Here is a 23,214-nt window from a genome sequence, read left to right as displayed (position 1 = left end):
CAAGTGGATGGTGAAGCAGCAGCTCCCCCTGTGGCCGGGATTGAGCATATTCTCATGAAGCTGGAAAGCTGGAATATTAAATTGCCTCTGTGTCTGTCTATATATGTTGTCTGTTTAATGGTAATGAATGTTTACCATGTATATGTGCATTGTAATCTGCCCTGAGTCCCCTGTGGGGTGAGAAGGGCAGAATATAAATACTGTAAATAAATAAATAAATAAATAAATAAATAAGGTCCAGTGAATGAAAATACATCCTGCATATCAGATATTTGCATTATGATTCATAACAGTAGCAAAATTACAGTGATGAAGTATTGTCAAAGGCTTTCATGGCTAAAATCACTGGGTTGTTGTGTTTCCTGGGCTGTATGGCCATGTTCCAGAAGCATTCTCAACTGACATTTCAAATTAAATAAGGTCCATCTGGGAGGGTAATTCCCTTAGCCATTTAAAGAGTATTGGCTACCATCAAGTTTGCAGACGACACCAAATTGGGAGGGATAACCAATACTCTAGAAGACAGAAGCAGATTCAAAATGATTTTAACAGATCAGAGAGATGGGCCAAAATGAACAAAATGAAGTTTAACAGTAACAAATGCAAGATACTCCACTTAGGCAGAAAAATAAAATGCAAATATACCGAATGGGGGGACACGTGGCTTGAGGGCAGTATGTGTGAAAAAGATCTTGGAGTCCTCGTGGACAATAAGTTAAACATGAGCCAATAATGTGATGTGGCAGCAAAAAAAGCCAATGGGATTTTGGCCTGCATCAATAGGAGCATAGTGTCTAGATCCAGGGAAGTAAAGCTACCACTTTATTCTGCCTTGGTTAGACCATACCTGGAATATTGTGTCCAGTTCTGGGCACCACAATTGAAGAGAGATGTTGACAAGCTGAAATGTGTCCAGAGGAGGGCAATTAAAATGATCAAGGGTCTGGAGAACAAGCCCTTAAAGAGCTGGGCATGTTTAGCCTGAAGAAGAGAAGGCTGAGAGATATCATAGCCATGTACAAATATGTGAGAGGAAGTCATAGGAAGGAGGGAACAAGCTTGTTTTCTTCTGCCCTGGAGACTAGGACGCGGAACAATGGCTTCAAACTACAAGAAAGGAGATTCCACCAGAACATGAGGAAGAACTTCCTGACTGTGAGAGCTGTTCAGCAGTGGAACTCTCTGCCCCAGAGTGTGGTGGAGGCTCCTTCTTTGGAAGCTTTTAAACAGAGGCTGGATGGCCATCCTTGGGGGTGCTTTGAATGTGATTTTCCTACTTCTTGGCAGTGGGTTGGACTGGATGGCCCATGAGGTCTCTTCCTACTGTATGATTCTACGAAAGGGTCAAGGTTACAGGTGGGATGACCAACTAAAGTGCAGGAGTTATGGTGAGATGGAACCAATTCTCTGGTGAAACTGCCTAATCAGAGAAGTATGGGCAGAGAAGGAGAGGGGCGGCCAGATTTGGGGAGATCCCTAGTGCACCTTCCCATCTACTCCTGCCCAAATCGTCCCAGGTTCCTAAAAGGGGGAGGAAGGGAGAGGGGGAGGAAACTAGGAAAGGGGTGGGGAGCTTGGCGTTGCTTTCACCCCCTCTTTGTGACCCCCTCCCTCCCTCCTTCCCTCCCCCCTCCCCCCGGAGGAGCATCAGATGACAGCTGCGCACCGAGGGAGGGCAAAGCCAAGCCGCTTTGCCACTTAGGCACGAGTGGGCTCTGAGCCGGCCCAGATCTGCCGAGGCGAGGCAGAGGCAGGAGGATCCACTCCCTCTCTCCACCGGCCAAGCTCCGTGTCGCCTGGAGAGGGTGGCAGCGCCAAGGAAAGCGAGGGCAGGGGCAGCCAGGGTTCCCGAGCTGCCTACTTGAAGCCAAGGAGGAGGAAGAGGCGGCGGGACAAGCAGAGCCGGCCAGCCCGGAGGAGGAGGAGGAGAGGATGCTGCTCCTGCTGCTGCTCCCGCTGGGGCTGCTCCTGCCGGCGGAGCTGGCCACACAAAAGTTCTCCGCGCTCACGGTAAGATGCTCCTCCGCCTCTCCTCCTCGCTTGCACCTTCCCAGGTCTTCACCTCAATGAGATCCTGGAGCTTGACAAGGTCTTCAGCCTTCCCTTGCTCCACATCAGATCCCAGGCTTCCCTAGCCGTTCAAGGGTTTCCGAACTGCGTTAATTCTCGAGTATCTGAGGAGCACAGCCTTCTCTCCTTCCTCTGCCTCCGACCGCCGCCACGGGGCAGCAAAGCGCCCTCCTGCTCGCCTCCCCTCTTCCTCCCTTCCCTCCCGCGCAGGACCCGTGGGTTTCTTGCCCTGGCCACCCACACAAGGCACTTGCCGGCCTTCTTGCGCCAGCCTCCGGGCGTCGAGTTCCCTTTCTCGGGAACGCAGCGCCTCAGGATGCATCTCCACCGGAGTTTGGAGGTTATGGAGGAGCCTTTAACAGCCCCACTAACCCCAGAATTCTGCAGGAGGCAGAAACCGGATTTAAAGTGAATTCATTCTCCGGTGTGATGAAGTAGCTATGGAGTCTCCTTCTCTAGAGGCTTTTCAGCAGCGGATGGGTGGCCATCTGTCAGGAGTGCTTTGATTGTGCTTTCCCTGCATAATTCTTGGGGTGGTCCTTGGGTCTCTTCCAACTCTTGTGATTCTGTGTTGTCAAAGGCTTTCGTGGTCAGAATCACTCGGTTGCTGTGAGTTTTCCAGGCTATATGGCCATGGTTCCAGAAGCACTCTCTCCTGACATTTCATCCATATCTATGTAAGGCATCCTCAAAGATTGTGAGGTCTGTTAGAAACTAGGCAAGTGAGGTTTATATATCTGTGGAAGGTCCAGATGGGAGAAAGAACTCTTGTCTGTTAGAGACAGGTGTGAATGTTGCAATTGGCAAGCTTGATTAGCATTTAATTGCCTTGTAGCTTCAAAGCCTGGCTGGTTGCTGCCTGGGGGAATCCTTTGTTGGGAGGTGTTAGTTGGCCCTGATTGATTCTTGTCTGGAATTCCCCTGTTTTTGAGTGTTGCTCTTATTCACAGTCCTGATTTTAATCACTCTAGCTACTACCATATCAGACTATATAGAGAAGCCATTGAAATCCACAAGCATGTGGACAATTTCAACAGAAAGGAGGAAACCGTGAAAATGAACAAAATCTGGCTACCAGTATTAAAAAAACCTCTAAAATCAGAACAGTAAAAAAAAGAGCAGCACTCAAAAAAAAAAAAACACCCTGGGGAAATCCAGACAAGAATCAGTCAGGGCCAGCTAACACCTCCCATCAAAGGATTCCCCCAGGCAGCAACCATCCAGGCTTTGAAGCTGATAAGCAATTAAATGCTAATCAATGTGGTCGATTGCAACATTCACACCTGTCTCAAGCAGACAAGAGTTCTTTCTCCCACCCTGGACATTCCATAGATATATAAATCTCGCTTGCTTATTTTCCAACAGATCCTTCAACTTCTGACGATGCCTGCCATAGATGTGGGTGAAACGTCAGGAGAGAATACTTCTGAACATGGCCATACAGCCCGGAAAACTCAGAGCAACTCTTGTGATTCTATCACTCCATGATTCTAATGCTCAGGATTCCCTAACATGTGCCCTGGGAGTTCAAGTGGAGTCAACCTGCACCCTTTCAAAAGTGTCAATGAGCCCTCACTCACTCACACACCTTTTCCCTGCGTTAAGCCCATTTCAGCAAAATGTGCCTCCTCAGTTACTCAGTGTGTGAGAACAGGCAGCTCGCTCTCTGCACTGTGCAGTGTCTCTACGTTGTAAAATGGATGTGACTGAATCCTGTTTTAATTGCCAAGGTTCAGTGCTATGACATCCTGGCAGTTGTAATTTGGTGAGGCACCAGCACTCCTTGGCATGGGGCCAGGGCAGTTTAAGTGGTGTTAAATTGTATCCAGTCTACTGTAGATGCACCCTGTGTTTTGATTATTTCATACTTTTTCATTCTGTTTTAACCTCTATGGTTCCATCCATCCACTGCAGTTGTGCCATTTGCAATTTAGGAGGAGGCAGGTTCACATTCTGTGCCAGAGGGCTGTAGACTACCAAACCCAACATTCCATAGGACACAGCAACCATGGTAGTTAAAGTGTTGTAATTCTGTAGAATAAAAGGTTTAGGGGCCTCATCACACTAGAGAATGAATCCACTTTAAATCTGGTTTTTGCCTGCTGCAGAATTCTGGGGTTTGTAGTTTAGTGAGGCTGTTAAAGGCTCCTTCTTAAACTACAAACCCCAGAATTCTGCAGGAGGCAGCAACTGGATTTAAAGTGGATTCATTCTCTAGTGTGATGAAGTAGTAGGATAGTGGTTTAACAGCTGGACTCTGGAGACAAGGGTTCGACTCCCTGCTTGGCCACAGAGATCCACTGGGTGACTTGGATGAGTCACACTCTCTCAGCTTCAGAGGAAAGCAAAGGCAAACCCTCTCCAAACAAATCTTGCCAAGAAAAACCCACAATGGATCGACTTTAGCATTGCCATAAGTTGGAAATGCAACAAGAGATGTTTCTAGCCCAGGCATAGGCAAATTTCGGCCTTCTAGGTGTTTTGGACTTCAACTCCCACAATTCTTAACAGCCTCAAGTGCCTTCCTTTCCCCCCTCAGCTGCTTAAGTAGTTGAGGGGGAAAAGGAAAGGGCTTAAGTGGCTGAGGGGGAAAAGGAAGGAGCCTGAGGCTGTTAGGAATGGTGGGAGTTGAAGTCTAAAACACCTGGAGGGCCAAAGCTTGCCCATGTCTGTTTTAATTCTAAGTGTAAGCACACATGGCCTTGGTGGTCTCTATTCTCTTATCCTGATTCTCCCAAGTAATGTATAAGTCCTACATGGCTTAATGCTACCTGAGGTTTTATTACTAGAAAGCACAGGACAGGTACTGGGTATTTGTGTGTATTGTATCACGAAGTGGGTGGTATGTATACATGATTGTTTACCCTGTCAGGGCATTGGCTACAGAATGGGCTGATGATTTATTTTTTGCTCACATGCTGAAAGGGAATTTGAGGGTTGTTGCTTCACACTGAATGTATGCAATGGATGTTAGTCCCAATGACAATTTGGTTGAGTGTGGGAAAAGATTTAGGCTGTTCTAGGACCACTAATTCCTGAGAATTTATGGTCAGGCTTTAGTAGACACAAAACAAATGCTCCTCTTACTTTGCCTTCACTTACACAAGTTTTGGTCCCACTGAATTTCTTTGGATTGTATGATGAAGAGAGCATGATGGTTTTTAAGTGGTTTGGGTTTGGCAACCTAAAAATTGCTGGAAGACATTGGAAGTCCAGAATGTTTCTGGAACATGTCCATACAGGCCAGAAAACTCACAGCAACCCAGTCATTGGAAGATTAGGCTTCTAAATGCTTTTTGAAAAAGGGAAAGTGTGAGCCACAAAACTGAGAGTGTGAAACACTGCTACTAAATAGGATTACATTGAACATAAATATGTTTTAGAGAATTTGGTGCCATTTTTCTTTCATAAACATGTTTGCTCAAAACTACAACCTAAAAGCAAATTTGAATGGATTACCTGGACATCTTCTAAACTTCTGACAGGGCAGTACAACCCTCTTAGTAGTTACCCTGACACCACTGGCCATGCTGTCTGTAGTTGATGGGTGTTGTAGCCCAAACATCTGGAAGGCCCACGAGAATAAAGAGATTAGGCTTTCAAATGAGAGCAATTTTGTTTCAAAACTGACCATAGTGAATGGGCATGATCTGGAGACAACCAGCCATTTTTATTTGGTCTTCCCTTGAAATCAATGGAACTTGATTAAGCACTAACTGTGAGCTTAATTCCTGATAAATTTAATGTTACCTAAGCCATTCATGCTTAACTTTATCTGGATTACTTCCAGTGTGTTTCTCTGCTATGACTTCTGTTTTTCACAGCTATACTCTTTGAAATCCTAAATCTCAGGCATTTGATCTGGCTTCCTTGACCATTGAAACTACCCTTTGGCAAATCCCCTGAAGATTGCTATTTTACTAGTTTAACAGAAGAAAATCTCAATCCATTAAGAAGTTCTTGTGATCCCAGTGAAGTCTGCTTTTAAGAAGGTGCTCCTCCTTCTAAGGGGAAAGCAAGTCTTAGTTCTGGTCACTGAAATTGATTTTCAGTATGATTTTACTGAAGTTCATCAGTCTAGTAAGTTCATCATATTAGGAGGCAGAACTGTGTGGGCTTCCAGTTGTGTAATTAATTCTGTATGAAAGAACCCATGCCACAAGAGAAAGTCACTAAAAGTGAAGAATATATGATTTGGACATATGATGGCACTAGACATGAAATGTAAGAAAAGTAATGTTAGAGTGGACCAAAAGGCTATCTTTTAATCTGATATTTTATTCACACAACAGTCATTTAGTTGCCCATAGAAAGCTCACCAACAAGTTATGAATTCAACTGCACCTTCAATTTCATGCTACCAAGCAATTGATAGAGGCACTCTGCTTCTGGTATAAGAGGTGACATATAGGCATTTGACTAATATTTCACATGTATACAGAATTCTTCTAAAGTCATCTATGATGATATTCATTGCTATGTTTAATGACAATAACTTCCATAATCTAAGGATGAGATATAAGAAGTGTTTTCTTTCATTTGCCTTGAATTTTCGTGAGTTACTCAGAATTATATAGTCCTCCCTCATACAAAGACCATGCAAAGGATTGGGAGAGGGATTACTTGGACTCTTCAAATGACAATGTTCCACTTGAAGTGGGAGGTTTTACAGGCGTTTGTTGTAAATATTATCTCCTCTCTTTCCCTGTGCTCCCCTATGCTTTCATTCCCCTTCTGTCTGCTGCCTAATCTCTCCTCCACTGGAAGAAAGGAAAACTTATTTTGGGAAGTAGGAGGAAGCAATAAATTGTCATCTAATTTCTTGCTGGGGATCCAGGAATAATGGGACTTTTGAGGAACCGTACATAAAGTTGCACTGCAAAGTATTTTAAGTGTGGACATTTCTCTGGCTTGTATGTCACAGACTGACTCATATTTCTTTTCCTTCTGTGTAAAGAGCCTGAGCTTTTGTTGGAAGAGAATAAAAAAATCCCAAGCTGTCTACCTGATCTCATTCACCTTATAAATCTTACAGTGTAGAGTACATAGCAAAGTGTGTATGGCACTGGGCTGACTGGTGTGGCAATATATCCCTCTATTCCTTAATTAAGCTGGGCAATTGTTATGACAAGTTTTGCCATACTTTCATCCCAATTTATCCCCAACAACTTTTTGTGTATGAATGTTAAAGTGGATAAAAAAGGAGCAAAGAAGTTGACCAAAAAGTGAGTAATGCTCAAGTGCTTTTGTAATACATAGGCCCTCCACTTTTGACAGGGTTGAAATATAGGACCTCCACAAAGTGGGAAGAACCATATTTTTAAGAAATGCTTTGTTTTAACCTGAAAATCCTCTAGGAATTTCTAGGTTCTCCAATCAACTCTAAGGTCAACTTCCATAGAGTTGCACTGGAGGACCTAAAGTTTCCTAGAGATGTCATATTAATAAAATCTGTGAATAATCAAATCTGAAAAGTTAAAAATGCATGATGAGAAAGAATGACTGTATTCTAAGGACATTAAGGACCTCATCACAGGGAGGTCCCTAATGTGGGTGATAGTGGGGGGATTCTCTGAGCAGCATGGCGAATCTGTGGGGCAGCGGGAGAAACCATTGCCCTGTGCCCTTTATCGCTCACATTGCCACTTTTGCCATCACATGGGGGAAAACATTGCTTCCCGCTGCACTGTCCCCATTCTGTGCAATGAGAACCCAGGAAGCCACTCATGTTCTTTGGCTCTGTCCTAGGATGCTTCCAGGAGAGAATCAGAACAAAGCCCCTCTGGAAGTAGCCCTGCATCATGTGATGGTTACAGGCTCTGAACTGGCTCTGTCCTAAGATGGAGCTGTGATAAGATCCACAGTCCACAGTCACCTTGGACAGAGTGATCACTTTGGCCTCTCGAGCTGGACTGTTCTTAATACCTGCAGTATCGTTTTCTGTGCTCTAATAATCTCTTGTCATTGTAGCAGGTGTGGGCAACTTGAGGCCCACATCTGTTGTTGAACTACCACACCTCCTAATATCACTGTTGGCTGTGCTGGCTCAGACTGATACTTGTTTTAATCTTACTAATTATTGTGAAGATATAGGAGCTGCAGCAACCAAAGTATGATGCATAATAGGCACATAAGAAGCCTACTCTGTGCACTGCTTCCAAGTCACTTGCTGAAGTTTTCAGTGTGTCTTGAGTGTACGGAACTGGGCACAAGACTTAATGCCTGAGGACATGTCTGCATGGCAAGTTCCCAAGAGTTGGCTGAATGTTGCAGTTGGCAGTACTGGAGCGTCGTGGGGAAGGAAGATGTTTATCCGCAGGACAGCTATGTGGTTCTGACTGCAGGAAGACAGCCGTATAGACAGCATAGCCCTGCCATTTTCTTTGCCAGTATGTGGGCTGGCAATCCATATGCCCATCCACACATTTGGACAGAGGCAATCAGACATTCTGAAACAGTCTCCATGATTCCCTAAATGAGAGACATCTGGATATGCCATTTAGAGAGCAATGAAATGCCTGTCCTCTGGAGGTTGCCACGATGCTGTCCTCCTTACCAGCTGGCAATCTCCTCCACCCAGGATCTCACAAGCTGGAATTTAATAACTTGGAGAAATACACACAGCAACTGTATTCATCATTTAGCCTGGAAAGCAAGCTCTAGACAGTGAGACTGTTTTAAACAGGAAGGAGCCATGATAGCATTTTCTTGCTTGTTCTGAATTAAGGTAGAAGCAAACTTTAGCAAAAAACAACAAATTTGGACTATAGTGCCCAGAAAACTACCTTTTAATCAATCCATTCATTAAATGCAAACTTTCAAAAATGAATTTCTCAAATATGTACCAGTTTTAGAAAACAAAGGAAATATGGCATAAATAAGATACTTTTCACTTCAGGAATTCAACCAAGTAATAACTAAGGGTTGGACTGGTCTCTGAGGGCTCATCTACATGGTCACATAATCTGGAGCTGGTCCATAGCATTGCTGTTTTGTACCAGCCTTGGATTCAGTGGCGCTATTATCATGCTCTGCCCCACAAGGGCCTTTGTTAAAACTCAGGACCATTCCTTGATTTTTCCTAATGAGAAGCTGGATGTTGTATCCAGATGTGACTTCGGGTTGGAATTGGGGTATAGACCCAGCGTAGACAAACCTGAGTTGACAAGTTGTAATGTTTCCTGCAACCTGTCCCTAGAAGCCTGTGTTTCTCTAGCCCTCCTCCATCAGCTTCCCAATGCCGATGCTGCTAAAAAATCTAGCTAGACAAAGAGAGGAAAAGAGAGTATGGATGAAATCTCTTTGTCAGAGATTTCACTATCTGAGATATGTCTTTATGTGGTTTAGTGATCACACTTTGTTTTATTTAAAGAAAATTGAAAACTCATATTTAAAATCTTGCATTGATCTACTTTTATGGATTTTTTTTCCAGGAAAAGGTCAGGTAGATTTGCTTTTAGTATGGACTTTTTAGTTACACATTTTATTAATTGGTTTTTTATGTCCAAGTCTGCTGGGCATAAAATTTAGTATGGCATTATTTTAATTCATATGCATGTTTATGAATTGCACCAAGCTGGTGGAAAAGAAGGATATAAGTATTGCAGAAGCAAAAAGAAAAAGAAAAAAGAAGGTAAGATGCATACAAAGGCCCTCAATTACTTTCCATTGTTATGACACCCACAATAGAGTAATTTACTTATCTTGGAACTATAATTCCAGACTACATAATCCTTCAACCAACTTGGCCAATGGGAAGTATAGTCCAAAAATAATGTTTGCCACCCACACAGACTGAATGTCCTATAAGGGCAGCGAAGATCATTTGTTAGAAAAGACAAATTAGCAAGATTTTCCTAGAGAACAAATTGGGAAGTGAAGTTCTGAGGGGTTTTTTTTAAATGATACTTGGTTATTTGAAAATTGTAACTGAAGGACTCTTCAAGGATAAAAGCTCTGCTTAAAGGCAACTTTAACAAATTGGTTAAACACTCCTAAGGCTCCTTGAAGCTGGATTGTTTAAAGTGTTTGAGGGGGAAAGGACTGTGCTCTTATTACAGACTTTATTACAGACATAGAGTTTACAAGAGCAGTAAAATGGAACATATTTATCTTAGCCTTTGAGTAAGCGAGTGTTTCTACAGAACAGCAAATGATAATTTTGGTGGGGGTGAAAGTGAGAATGGCTGGGTCACTCATACCTGAAATTCCTCAGAAGGGGTCCTGTTCCCTCAGACTTAGTTTCCTGGAAATGATTTGATGATTAAAAGCTACTAATTGAAAACCTTAAAAGAAACAATTCACTTCAAGAACTTTATAATGTGTGACTTTTTCAAGTCGAGATCACATTAAGTCAAATGTATTTGTCAGTGTTCATTCTCAGGGTCTAATAACAACTTTTTAAAAGCCACTTTATAATGAAATGCATTTTAGCTTTGTCTGTGACATTTTTTAAAAAGTAATATTTTAGCACAAGCCAAATTCTGTCTCAGAATTACAAATCTATTTTTAGAGTAATACCACAGAGAACATCTCCTTGCTGCATTATATGTCTAGGTTTTGTTTTATTTTGTTTTTAAAAAACAAACATGTTTTATTGATATTAATAAAACATGTTTTATTAATATTCAGCTGTGGCATGGTAAACATAGCAACGTTCTTCCAGAGCTTGGAAATTACTTTTGAAATTAATTCATCCCCATTACTTGTTTGAATAGTAACCACCATTGTTGTTTTTTCCAGGATTGTTATCTACTTTTCTATTACCCACTTATTATTTAATTCAAAAAAATAGTATTGATCAATATAATAGCAGAAAAAGCTAAAATGTCTCTAAAGTGCCTCTAAAATATTTTAAAAGTAACACTTGAAAGTAATTAGAAGTTGTTAGTGATGAAAGAAAAAAATCAATCTAATTTGATCCAATACATGTTACCCAACTGTAATAGGTAGCTGATTACTTGTAATTTTTTTCTCCTCAAATGGTCCAGAGTTTTCCTCCTAACTTCCAGTATATGCATTACATCAATGGTAAAACATCAAAAACATCCGGGCGTCCCCTGGGCAACGTCCTTGCAGATGACCAATTCTTTTACACCAGAAGCGACTTGAAGTTTCTCAAGCTGTCCTGACACAAAACAAAACAACATCCTTCTGGAATAGAGGATGACAAAGTAAGCATGGAGTGGTGGCTCCTAAAACATGTTGGCTGTGGACACAAAGCAAATTTATTCTATCCAAAGTGACTACATAAAGCACTTTTTCAGGCCTTTATTACCTCCTGAGCATATCCTCATTAAAACACTGGTTCATCTCAGTTGATGAAATCCTCTCTGGTAACATTATCAGTCACATCTGTGGAGGGAGCCCCCATTGCCCCACTGTCTGGCTCCTGTAAGGTCCAAGCCTCCTCGCCGCCTGGCAGAAGCTACATCTGAGCAGGGAGCCGCCTAGCACCAGCAACATCTGTGGAGGGAGCCCCCATAGCCCCACTGCCTGGTCCCTTTAAGGGCCCAAGCCTCCTCACTGCCCGGCAGCAATTACACCTGAGTAGGGAGCCACCCAGCACCAGCAACATCTGTGCAGGGAGCCCCCATGGCCCCACTGCCTGGCTCCTTTAAGGGCCCAAGCCTCCTCGCTACCTGGCAGCAGCTACATCTGAGCAGGGAACTGCCCAACACCAGCAACATCTGTGCAGGGAGCCCCCATGGCCCCCACTGCCTTGCCTCCTTGCTGCTCGGCACCTGTAACATTTGTTGGTGGCTCTTGTCCTCATCACAAACTGTCGTTATCATTGCACTGTCTACAAGATCGGTAAATTGAAAACTACACAAAGTTGCAAACAATCATGTCTGACAATTTTAATGATTTTAAGTTACAGTTATATGTTATTGTTTTTGATATGTAATGTATTGTTTTATTAGTATGTGAGGCATTCAATCTTTGCTAATTATTATGCTGTACACCACTTTGAGTCCCCCTAGGAGTGAGAAAAGCGGTACAGAAATGCAGTAAATAAATAAATAAATAAATAAATTACTGAAAGCCTGCAGGCTTGATGTACTTGCAGAGTTGCAGATCTCACAACCTCTTAAGATGCCTGCCATAGATGTGGGCAAAACATCAGGAGAGAATGCTTCTGGAACATGGCCTTACAGCCTGGAAAACTCACAGCAACCCTTTCTGGTCTTGTTTGTGCTGTCCATGCATTTTTCAATACCTCTATTACAATTCAGTGGTGTTGAAATGGGATTGCCTTGATTTATCATACAATCATTGGATATATTTCATATTGTAGACTTGTAGTCAGGCCCGTAGCCAGGATTTTGTTTCGGGGGGGGGGGGGGGCTAAAAAAAATTTCAGGGGGGGTTTCGGGGGGGGCTGAGTTTCGGGTGGGGGGGCTGAGTCTGAGTGAAAGAGGGTCTAGCCTAGCAAACCTTTTGTATCATTACCCCAATACCCCCATACATATGGGATATATTGAGAATAGTGATCAAATCATGATATTAATAAACATAACAGTTTAAATAATCCACCAGTAAGGCCTTTTTGCAAACCACCATGAGAATTTCGGGGGGGGGGGGGGGCTGAAGCCCCCCGAGCCCCCCCCCCCCCCGGCTACATGCCTGCTTGTAGTGGCATGTACTTGGTCCAAAAGTGGACAACAGATGTCTGACTCTGGCTCAATTCAAAGGTTATGGGTTGGCACTGTACATGTGGTCTCTCACATTGTGATCTAAGTAGTCAAACCTGCGTCTTGGTGTTTATGCCTGCAATCAATATTGGCTCCAGCTTTTGGGACAAGCTGTTCTTGGTCAGTCTAATCTTGCACTGCTGCCATTCTTGCACATTTGCTGGCCTTTCCCCCTCTGAATTCACACCTCTTTTTTCTGCATTGAACACAAACATTCCTATTATAGTTTTAAAAAACCTCCCCAAGTGACTTGGCTATTAATAAAAAAGAGAAGTCAACCCATGCACAAGACTTACAATACTTATTAAAGGATGAAATACAAAGGAGGTACAAGTTCTTAGCATCATGAATGAATAGATAAATGTTGGATGCTGAAGTAAGCTCAGTATAATTTCTCAAAGCTGCCAATGGTAGCCTCACTTGGAGAGTCAAACTAACATATGCTCCTTGACATTTTATGGAATTCTATTTATTATCATGTTTTTTCTGTATTGCAAAATGCTGTTTGAAGGCCATTTGTTCTGGCTGTTGCAGTGAGAAGCTCTCACATAGACGATCTGAATCTCTAGTGGAAATTCTGTGCATGAGAATCTTCTAAAAGTGATGATGATTTAGATGGTTTTCTTAAGCCAGGTTCTTGGCTGTAGATGATGCTTCAGGAGTGGTTGTAGGATAATATTCTTCCTTTCTCACTGTCAGATGAGCTCCAATTAGTTATGCTTCTGCTCTTTTATGGTAAATAGGATCAGTTCCTGCTACGATAGTCAGTCTTGTAGCTTCCTTTGATCATAGCTGGCAAATCAAAGGTAATGACTTTTTGGGCAGCTTTAGGACATTTTGAAAGGGCCCTTTCCAAACCCCAATTCATGATGCTATCCAGACCTGCTGTACTCTGGGGCTTTCTTCTTGCACATTTGTTATAAAGGATAGTTTCAGTCATGGCAGCTAGAGGGAAACACAAGAAAATGTCAATGTTTGTATCATTTTTGGAGAAACAACACATGTAGGGCATGAATCCTGTTTAACAAATCCTCTCATCTTTTCTTCAAAAGGCAGCCATGTGTACTGAAGCTGCAATATTACATTTTCACACCACTTCAAACACACCTGCAACACCCCTTCCTTTCCCAATATTTTTTCTTTTATTTTCCAGGACAAACATGAAATGTAAGAATGCAAGGCAGTGTGAAGAAGAGATTCTTTCAGGCATGAATGCACCTACTTTTTGCATATGCATGCAGAGGACTAACTACTAAACCAGGCAATGCTGGTATTAAAATTGGACAGAAACAGAATTACTTTTCATGCCATTCAAAAATGTGCCTCACTCACTCCACCTACCACTTTGGTGATGGAGAAAAAATTGCATCATCGAGTTTAGGATCTTATAATCCTTTACTAGCCCTCCCCTGCCACACGTTGCTGTGGCCCACTCTGGTGGTCAAGGAGGTTCTGTGTGGGAGGTTTGGCCCAATTCTATCATTGGTGGGGTTCAGAATGGTCTGTGATTCTATTTTCCCCAAACTCCATCTGTGTTTGTATTTAGGCATATGGAGTATTCATGGCAAGTTTGGTCCAGATCCATCATTGTTTGAGTCCACAGTGATCTCTGGATGTAGGTGAACTACAACTCCAAAACCAAAGGTCACTGTCCACCAAACTATTCCAGTATTTTCTGTTGGTCATGGGAGAACTGTGTGCCAAGTTTGGATCAATTCCATCGTTGGTGGGGTTCAGAATGCTCTTTGATTGTAGGTGAACTATAAATCCCAGCAACTACAACTCCCAAATGACAAAATCAATTTTTTTTGACTGAAGGACATATATTTGGGTTATTAAGTGTCTTGTGTCCAAATTTGGTGTCAATTCATCGAGTGATTTTTGAGTTCTGTTAATCCCACAAGCGAAAATTACATTTTTATTTATATAAGATTATACAGGGTGGACCAAAAGTCACAAAAGTGCTGATGTTTTAATAATTCTTTTAAATGATTTTTTGAAAAGATTTTACATGTAATGTAATTTCATATAAAATATCATTTTCCTTCACATACATACATACATGCATATGATATATGATGCTATGATATTGTAAATTAAATATAAAAAATAAAGGAATTATTAAATATGGAAATTCCATTGTGCCTTTTGATCCACCCTGTATTTGTTCATTGTTTCCTGTCTTGGAATCTACTTGGAACGTTCTGCATGCAAAGGAGATCCACTGCTGCTTATCCATAATGCAAATAGATGCTTCTCAAAAACCCATAGACTTCTGTCCACCCCTGCAGTTTGACAGTGGGGCCTAGGGAAAGCTAGGTGTTTTCTCCTGATGCCCATACCTCCAAATTCATATGGGAGATTGCAGTGATACCTGTTGTGGTCTCTGGTGCTGTGTGGATCAATGGGAAAACAGTATGGCTTGAAGAGCCCAAACTATTTATTAGGCTTGTTTGATTAACAAAATGGTTCAAAACTCGTTTCAGATGTAGGGGGCACTGGTGGTTCGATTTGGAATTGAATTCTGAATTTTTCCGGATTTTTTTCGGAACTTTCCAAAATATCCAAAATTTCCAAATCATTTCATTGATGGTGGACACAATTGCACAATATGCGAAAAACACAACACAAAGAAAAGTAGGGACACAAACATGAGGGAGGCATTTTTGGCTTTTTGAAATTAATTTGAAGGAAAATAATTTGAGTATTTGGCAACACAAGGCGAACTGAGGAAACAAACTGCACCCTCACACCCCAATATTACCCACCCACACGACGCCCACCCATCCCAAACCCCAACAGCAAAAAACACAAGCAGATGCAAGGCAGCCAGGCAGGCAGGCAGGAGGCAACAGCCCTTCTCCCTGCCCTAGTTCTCTGCTGCCTTGCTCTTCTTCCCCCTCAACAGCAACAACGCACAAGCAGCTGCAAGGCAGGCAGGCAGGCAACAGCCCTGTTCCCAGCCCTTCTCTGCTTGCCCTGCTCTTCCAACCACTCTTCTTCCAACCTCCACAACCTCCCTTCCCTTTCTCTTTCCCCTTCCCTTCCCAGGCACACAATGAGCCTCTGAGCCATGTGCTGCCCTTTATATAGCGTAATGGCTGCTGTGCCAAAATCCCACCCCTCCCCAAAACTTCTCCCCTCATTGGCTGGGAGGCAAGCATTCCACCATGCAATCTGCTTGCCTCCAAACGGAGTCACTTCTGACTCACTTCCTGAGTCGGAAGAAAAATGGCGAGAGAAAGGGCAAAGGGACTTCTGGTTTCCTTAAAATCTTCAAAATCGGTATTTTTTCTGACTTTATTCCGAATTCCGACGATTCCGACAATACCTAACCACCATGCCTACTATTTATACCCAAAGTGGTAAAAACTGGAGTTGCTTGAAATAGATGCACATAACCAGGCATGTAGCCGGCCGGGGGGGGGGGGGGGGGGCTCGGGAGGCTTCAGCCCACCCAAAATTCTCATGGTGGTTCGTGAAAAGGCCTTACTGGTGCATTACTTAAACTGTTATGTTTATTCATATCATGATCTGATCACCATACTCAATATATCCCATATGCATGGGGGTATTGGGGTAATGATACAAAAGGTTTGCTAGGGTAGACCCTCTTTCACTCAGACTCAGCCCCCCCCGAAACTCAGCCCCCCCAAAACCCCCCCTGAAAAAATTTAGGCCCCCCCCCCAATGAAATCCTGGCTACGGGCCTGCACATAACTCTGATTCACCTTATTTAGAACCATTCCTTTTGTTAAGTGGAGTGAAGATGGCTGCTGGAAGTAATGGTTTTGAAGTTTCACTGGAAGTGGTGAATTATCATTCACTTAATATTTACTTGTTACTTACTGCAGGGGGAGTAGCTGCGGTTTTTTTCCTCAGGTGTCTATATGTCTTGGACTTCCCTGCTGGTTTGTCTCATCATTCTACTTTCACCCTGGAAAAGTGAGCAATTTCAACTTGAGGTTGAATATTTTTGACTGAAAAGAAAAGCTATTTATGACTTAGCTTTTTTGGTCTGGCTTCCTCTAATACTGATTGGCACCGGTAACGTTGGCAGAAAAGGGAAATTCTCTTTCACAGCTGAAGGGATTAACAAAACCTCTTTCTGTTAAGCATGTCTTCCACCAGATGTTGAATATTTGGTGGGGGAGGGTTGTTTTTTTCATTTCTTTTCCCCAGCACATACTTGGTTGTCTTTAATGCACTGGATGGGTTCCACAGCAAATGCCTGTTAAGATGGACCACTAAGGTAGCTGAACAGGGGAAACAAAACACAGTCAAACTCTTCCAGCTTTAGGGACACATTTGAATGGCGCCTGCAAACCCAAACGTTTGGAAAAGTTACTTTAATTGTGATTCAAACCAAGACTGTAAATAAAGCTCTAACTGGCTCCAGATCTTAGCAGTAGCAACAGCGTTGTTAAAACAAATGGGCATTGGTATGACCAAGGGCACTTTGGCTTTGCAAATGAAATATTCTCAACAAGGTTTTGTTAAAATAAACTTCCTAGATGCTTCTCATTTTGAAAACATCAGCATGGTTGCTATTAAGGTCCTTCCCACTAGAGCTAAACTACTATACTTAACAATGACAAATTGTACTGTGTATTTTAATAATTTTCTTATGAGAGAGAAGGTAGATAAAGTTGAGGGTTTATCCAGTGGGATTTAATACTGACATCAGGGACAGTAATATTCCTCCTCAGCTATCATATAGTTGAAGTCACTTTATGCTGGACAAAGAGATATCTATATTATGGAAAGAGGATGTAGGAATTCAGCATCCTGAGAGGACATTCCTTGTCACTCTCATGTCTGCCTTGTCTCTTCTATTTCTCATCCATTTTTCTATAATGCAGTACTGTCTGGTAATGGCAAGGACTTCCTATTAATGTAGTGAATCATCCAGGTGGCATAGCAAGTATTCCCTCCTGTTCCAGGTGAATTAATGTTTAGAGTAGATTTCTTCTCCTTTTTCAGTAACTTGCAGAGGGAAGCAGAAGAAAAGAAAGACAAAAGAGAGAAAAATGTGCAAGGTGGTGACTGGTAGTCCAATGCCAGCCATGGGTGTGAATGTTTTTAAGAGTCTAGTACAGGTGAGAGTTGTTCATGCTTTGGACTGGGCATCCACAGCCACATAAAAGTACACCATGCAGAGGTTTCTGAGTGTGAAAGCAACATGGGGTTTAGGTATTGGAGTTTGGCCAGAAGATGGGGAGAAAGAGGAAGGAGGACACATTGAAAGGCTGACAGTTGTTTATTTATTTATTTATTTTAAACATTTATATTCTGCCCTTCTCACCCCGAAGGGGACTCAGGGCGGAGCACAGCCTATATACGGCAAACATTCAATGCCGGGACAAGAATTCATATTAGTATGCAGAAACATTAAAAGCATTTATCAAAATATTAAAATACACAATTTAAAACTGTCATTGATCATCTGCGTCCAATCTGAATTTGCCTGGTAAAGTTTCCTATTGCTGCCTTATTGCACTGTCCCGAAAGCTTGGTCCCACAGCCAAGTTTTTACCATCCTTCTAAAGGACAGAAGAGAGGGGGCCAACCTGATCTCACCAGGAAGGGAGTTCCATAGCCGGGGAGCAATCACGAGAAGGCCCTGTCTTCTGTCCCCACCAATTGTGCCTGTGACAATGGTGGGATGGAGAGCAGGGCCTCCTCAGAGGATCTTAATCTCCGCGATGGTTCATAGGGTGAGATGTTTTCGGACAGGTAATTTGGGCCAGGGCTTTGTTTTTGTTTCAGCTGCCACAACCACTGCTGTCACTGTGACATGTTGTTGCATCCGCCTATATCAGTGCTTAGATGGAACTTAGTTAATCTCAGGAAAACCCGAAAGAAACTTTTTGGTGCTTCTCCACCATCATGGAACTGGAGGAGGGTATTGATCATTGCTCCTTTTAAATTCCCCCATGATTGACTAGGGTCTCACCATTTGCTACTCTACTATTACGGGGTTTTTTATGTGACCTTAATGTATTGGTGGTCATATCAAACTATTTTGCAGTGTATTTCCTCAAGGTGAACTCATTGTATATCTAACTGAGTACCCCAAGTCTTTTGAAGGATCAGGAGGGGTTGTTCTACAGTCTGTAAAGAAACAGAACTATTTACAAGGGTACTTCAACGCCTTTAGTCCCACTTGAAAAACATCAATTGACATTAACCATAACACATAACACAAAATCATGAGGTCACAGTGCCTATCTAATGCTTCTGCTGGCACATGAGTCAGTAAATGAATGAGCGAGGTTAAGATGAACTTTTTTGTTGAGTAATTTCATATCTCTTGATCTGATATCTCAGATTATACTTCTGTATTCCAGCAATGGCAAAGTAAGACGTCATGATCTGTTTGTCTGGACCTTGGCTTGGGAGGACAGGTTCAGTTTGAAGGTTATATATTTACTTAATCTTTATCTTAATCACACTGGTTTGGATGTCTTAATGGAAATCTCCACTGGCTCTGACAATGTGCTCATGTTCCCAGTATTCAGGCCAGACCAGAATCACCACAAAAACAACTACTTTCAATATTTTGATTTTTCTGCTTTCAGTTGTGTCCAAGACCTGGAGTGCTTGCAAATCTGAATCATATAAAAGCTTACAGCCAAAAGGTTTAGCTAGGATCAGTGAATTCTTATCTCTGGTTGTTCACACAGTTTTAATCATTACTTTTGTTTTAGACTTCTCTTCCTTTAAAAAAACCTGTGCCAATAAAATCCACCTTCCAAACAGATGGAAATGATTATCTTTGAGAAAGGGCTTTCAGAAGAACAAAGTGGCTAGTGGGCTGTTGACCTGATGTGCACTAATTTAGCTTTATTGGAGATGCAGCAGAACATTGAGAGAGCTTTGGGCAGATTTATGCACAGCAGTAAATAGCTCTAGATGGCACCTCATGGTATGAAATAGTTGGTTTCTGGATAAAGCAGTCTTTAGAAAGCTAAGCTGAGCTTTAGTCATTATCTGTGAATTTTTATATTATCTTTTCTGTATATATCTTGAATGGGAAATAAGTACCTCAAATAATGTGGCCAGTAAGGGAAATTCAGAATTGATCAGGGCACGTCAAGCTTAAATACCCCATGCCAGGCCATAGTGCCATATCCTGAAGCAAATGATTGCACTATAGTCTTAATGAGCTTTTAAGAAATACAGGGAAGTTTTAAACTCCAGTGCTGTGAACTTTAGTGAAACTGATAGAAAGCAGGGCATTTGAGAGCTGTTAATTTAGAATTCTGGATTGTAGATTAGTCTCTACTGAACATATTTAAAACATATTGCAAATGAGTGCAAACTACAGTTTTTTCTGTTACATCAAAAAAAAATTTAAAAAGTGATAATTGCCTCTTTACTCAGAGGCAATTCTGTATTTTGGCATTTTTTTTAAATTTTGGATAGGATAGGAAATACTCAACCTGTATTAAGTTATATGCACAAACAGTTTTATACTCTAACAAAGAACCCTACATTTTGCAAATCAGTCATTCAACTATAGAGGTGCATTCAACTGTGCTCACTCTAACCACTTCCCCAATGTTAGTCAATCTGTCATGGAAGGCATTAGACACATAGCGTAATCTGGGGATACAAAAACCATAAAAACTAAGGCTTGAAATTTGCCAAGATGTGGAAGTGGCTGAGAGAATAGGAAAGAAGCAAAGCAGGATAAGGAACAGCTAAAACCCAAGAGAGGGGGATATGTTTGGTACCACCACAATCACAATCACAGTTGATGCAAAGGCAAGAGAGAGGTTGCTGCCCCTCATCTCTAGAACTTTCTAACTAGGAGAGTCGGAATGGACCCTTCCTTGCTGTCCTTCTACTGGTAGGCTAAAACCTTTCTATTCAAGGCAGCTTTTTAAAAAGAGGGGCCCCTTCAACATAGCTAAATAAAATCCCACATGTTCTGCTTTGAACTGGAATATTTGGCAGTATGGACTCAGATAACCCTGATTAAAGTAGATATTGTGGATTTTTCTGCCTTGATATATGGTTGTGTGGAAGGGCCCAAGACTGACCCAGAGAGTACTATGTAATATTTTATGTATTTTAATAGGCTTTTCATGTTTTAATGGTTTAAACTGTTTATTTTTAATATCTCCATGTTTAATTCTATTTTCGTGTTTTTGTGTTGTAGATTTAAAAGTGTACATTGATTTGTTTTTAGCACTGTTAGCCACTTGGAGTCTCTTTTAAGAGCAAAAGTGGGATATAAGCAACGGCAATAATAATGGTAATATAATAAAAAGTACAATTTGTATTTTAAACATTGAAAGCAAGAATGTTCACTCTGTCTAGTTGTTGGTGAATTGATAAATTTTGCTAATTCTTTAAGTCCAAATGCATTTGAGATCCATAAAAACCAAAGTGGGTGATATGAAATGTAAAAATGTAAGTAATATGAAAGTAAAAACACCCTCATGATGTTTGTTTAAAAAACAGCAAGTAGGAAGTTAATGCAAGTATCTTTCAAGACTGGACATTTTAGAACATGGTTCACATACAAAAGGAAGAAATAAAAATACAAAAAGAGTTAGAGAACAATTTGTATGGGAACTTGTATTTCCATTTTCAGCAGAATATATAGTATATAACCTTCAAAATAATACATTTCATATTCTTCATAAAATAGATGCAGGTTAGACAAATCTTTCCAGCATAATTGTTCATTCTGAATTGGAAATGTAACATTTTACATTCATACAATTGAATACAGTTACAATGCATATAGTGGCTGCCACCCATTTCTGTAGTTATGATGGCATGTTTTCTAGTAGTTTCAGTTACATGTACATGGCTTTTGTACATGGATACTCTTACAGGATGCAGATCCCTGGGTATAAGAACATGCTGTGAATATCTTTTGCTGAATGCACACATGCAGGATCTGTAAATGCATTTACAGTCAACTGTACTCACTTGCAGCACTCAGTATGTAACTCTGGTAGACTAGAGCAAGGTGAATACATGCAGTTCTAAGCACTGAGGAGCATGGATTGTGTTAACATTTATGTATCTTGGTACTTGGATGTCTGCAACCACTGTGTGTTATTACCCATTTATCACCATTTTTAATATCATTATGTTGGATCATCTCTTGATCATGATTGTATATAGTAATGCATAGACAAAGATGCTAATAATAAATATAAATAAAATATAATAATAAAACTTTATTTGTATCCCACCACCATCTGCCCAAAGGGACTCAGGGTGGCTAACAAAGCACGCAAGGTGCTACACTGAGATTGCATAGCATAAATCTTCACATGTAAAATTATGTGTTTCTTATGTTATGTGATGCTTGTGTTGAATGGGAAAGTTGTGCAACTGAATGCACAATTAAATGGACATCCAAATTCTCAACTGAAGGAGCAGTCCCAGTAGTTTCAACAGAGGCAGACAGATGTGCATTGAATGAGAATGCACATAAGAGTTCAGCCATGAACTGAAATGGAATAAAAATGTCCAATCTTTTCCAAAGGGGAATTTACTCATGTAACAAGGTTCCAGCCATAGAGTATTCAATATGGAGTTGTGTAGGTGCTGTATTTAACTATAACATTTCCCAGGAAAGAATTGTGTGCAGAATAATGAAGGCTGGAAAATAATGTTATGGATTAAGGCAGTGTTTTTCAAACTGTGCTCCTCCAGGTGTTTTGGACTTCAGCTCCCTGAAGTCCCAGCCATCTTACCAGCTGTTGTGGGAGCTGAAGTCCAAAACATCTGGAGGAGCACAGTTGGAGAAGCTCTGGATTAAGCTTTTACAGCCATTTCTTTACCTGATCCTCTGCATTACATTGAATCACCTCTGTTACATGTCTATTTGTTTTGGTGTGGTGTGTGTGTGTGTGTGTGGGGGGGGGGGGGGTTAAATGTCAAGGCTATCTTCAGCCCCAATTCCTAACCAATGACAACACTATGAAGCAGTTTGGTATTTGAAAGGGCACAAAGGTCATATTTTGTTTGACACGTATTGATGACAGTTGCCCAAATCAGCCACTGGAGGGAGCTCAAGAACAATATGATCTGTTAGCCATCAGTAGGGGGCTGAGCACATCTGTATCCCATTCTCAAATCACCTACCATCAAACCTGGCAAATGCTGAAGCTCAATGACCTAAGAATCTGAACTATGAAATACAGAAGAAGAAAAATAAGGGGAACCACAAATACCCCATACTGGCTTTCTTCAGCTTTTCAGAGCCAGAACCACAAAACAGATATTACCACGATTTGATTGAAGGTACTGGAAAACCTCCAGCTGCACAGAGGTTGCTAGAAGATTCTCCAAGAGACTCATGTAGGTGGAGTTTCATAGAACAATCATTACTAAGACCCATATGGCACCGTCAAGAAAGATCTCATGTGCACAGCTGTACACAAGATCTACGAGACATTATAGACTTGGCATTATGTAT

The 23,214-nt window shown here is 41.6% G+C and overlaps 1 protein-coding gene across 3 annotated transcripts in view; it reads left to right on the top strand.

Moving 5' to 3' along the window:
* The first annotated feature begins 1,657 nt into the window (after positions 1–1,657).
* The window catches only part of SMOC2 (SPARC related modular calcium binding 2), a 182,079-nt gene continuing 160,522 nt past the window's right edge, over positions 1,658–23,214 (top strand). For 2 of the 3 annotated variants that reach the window (XM_060753763.2, XM_060753762.2), the window contains exon 1: positions 1,659–2,010. In XM_060753763.2, coding sequence (XP_060609746.2) covers positions 1,933–2,010 — 78 coding nt within the window. In that variant the 5' untranslated portion in view covers positions 1,659–1,932. Of the gene's footprint in view, positions 2,011–23,214 lie in introns of all 3 variants that reach the window. The other variant, XM_060753764.2, reaches the window with a different exon arrangement.

This window comes from Anolis sagrei, chromosome 1 (genome assembly GCF_037176765.1).
Source record: "Anolis sagrei isolate rAnoSag1 chromosome 1, rAnoSag1.mat, whole genome shotgun sequence".
Lineage (NCBI taxonomy): Eukaryota > Metazoa > Chordata > Lepidosauria > Squamata > Dactyloidae > Anolis > Anolis sagrei.
The sequence above is the reverse complement of the archived record's forward strand: the minus strand, read 5'-3'. Positions and strand labels throughout refer to the sequence as shown.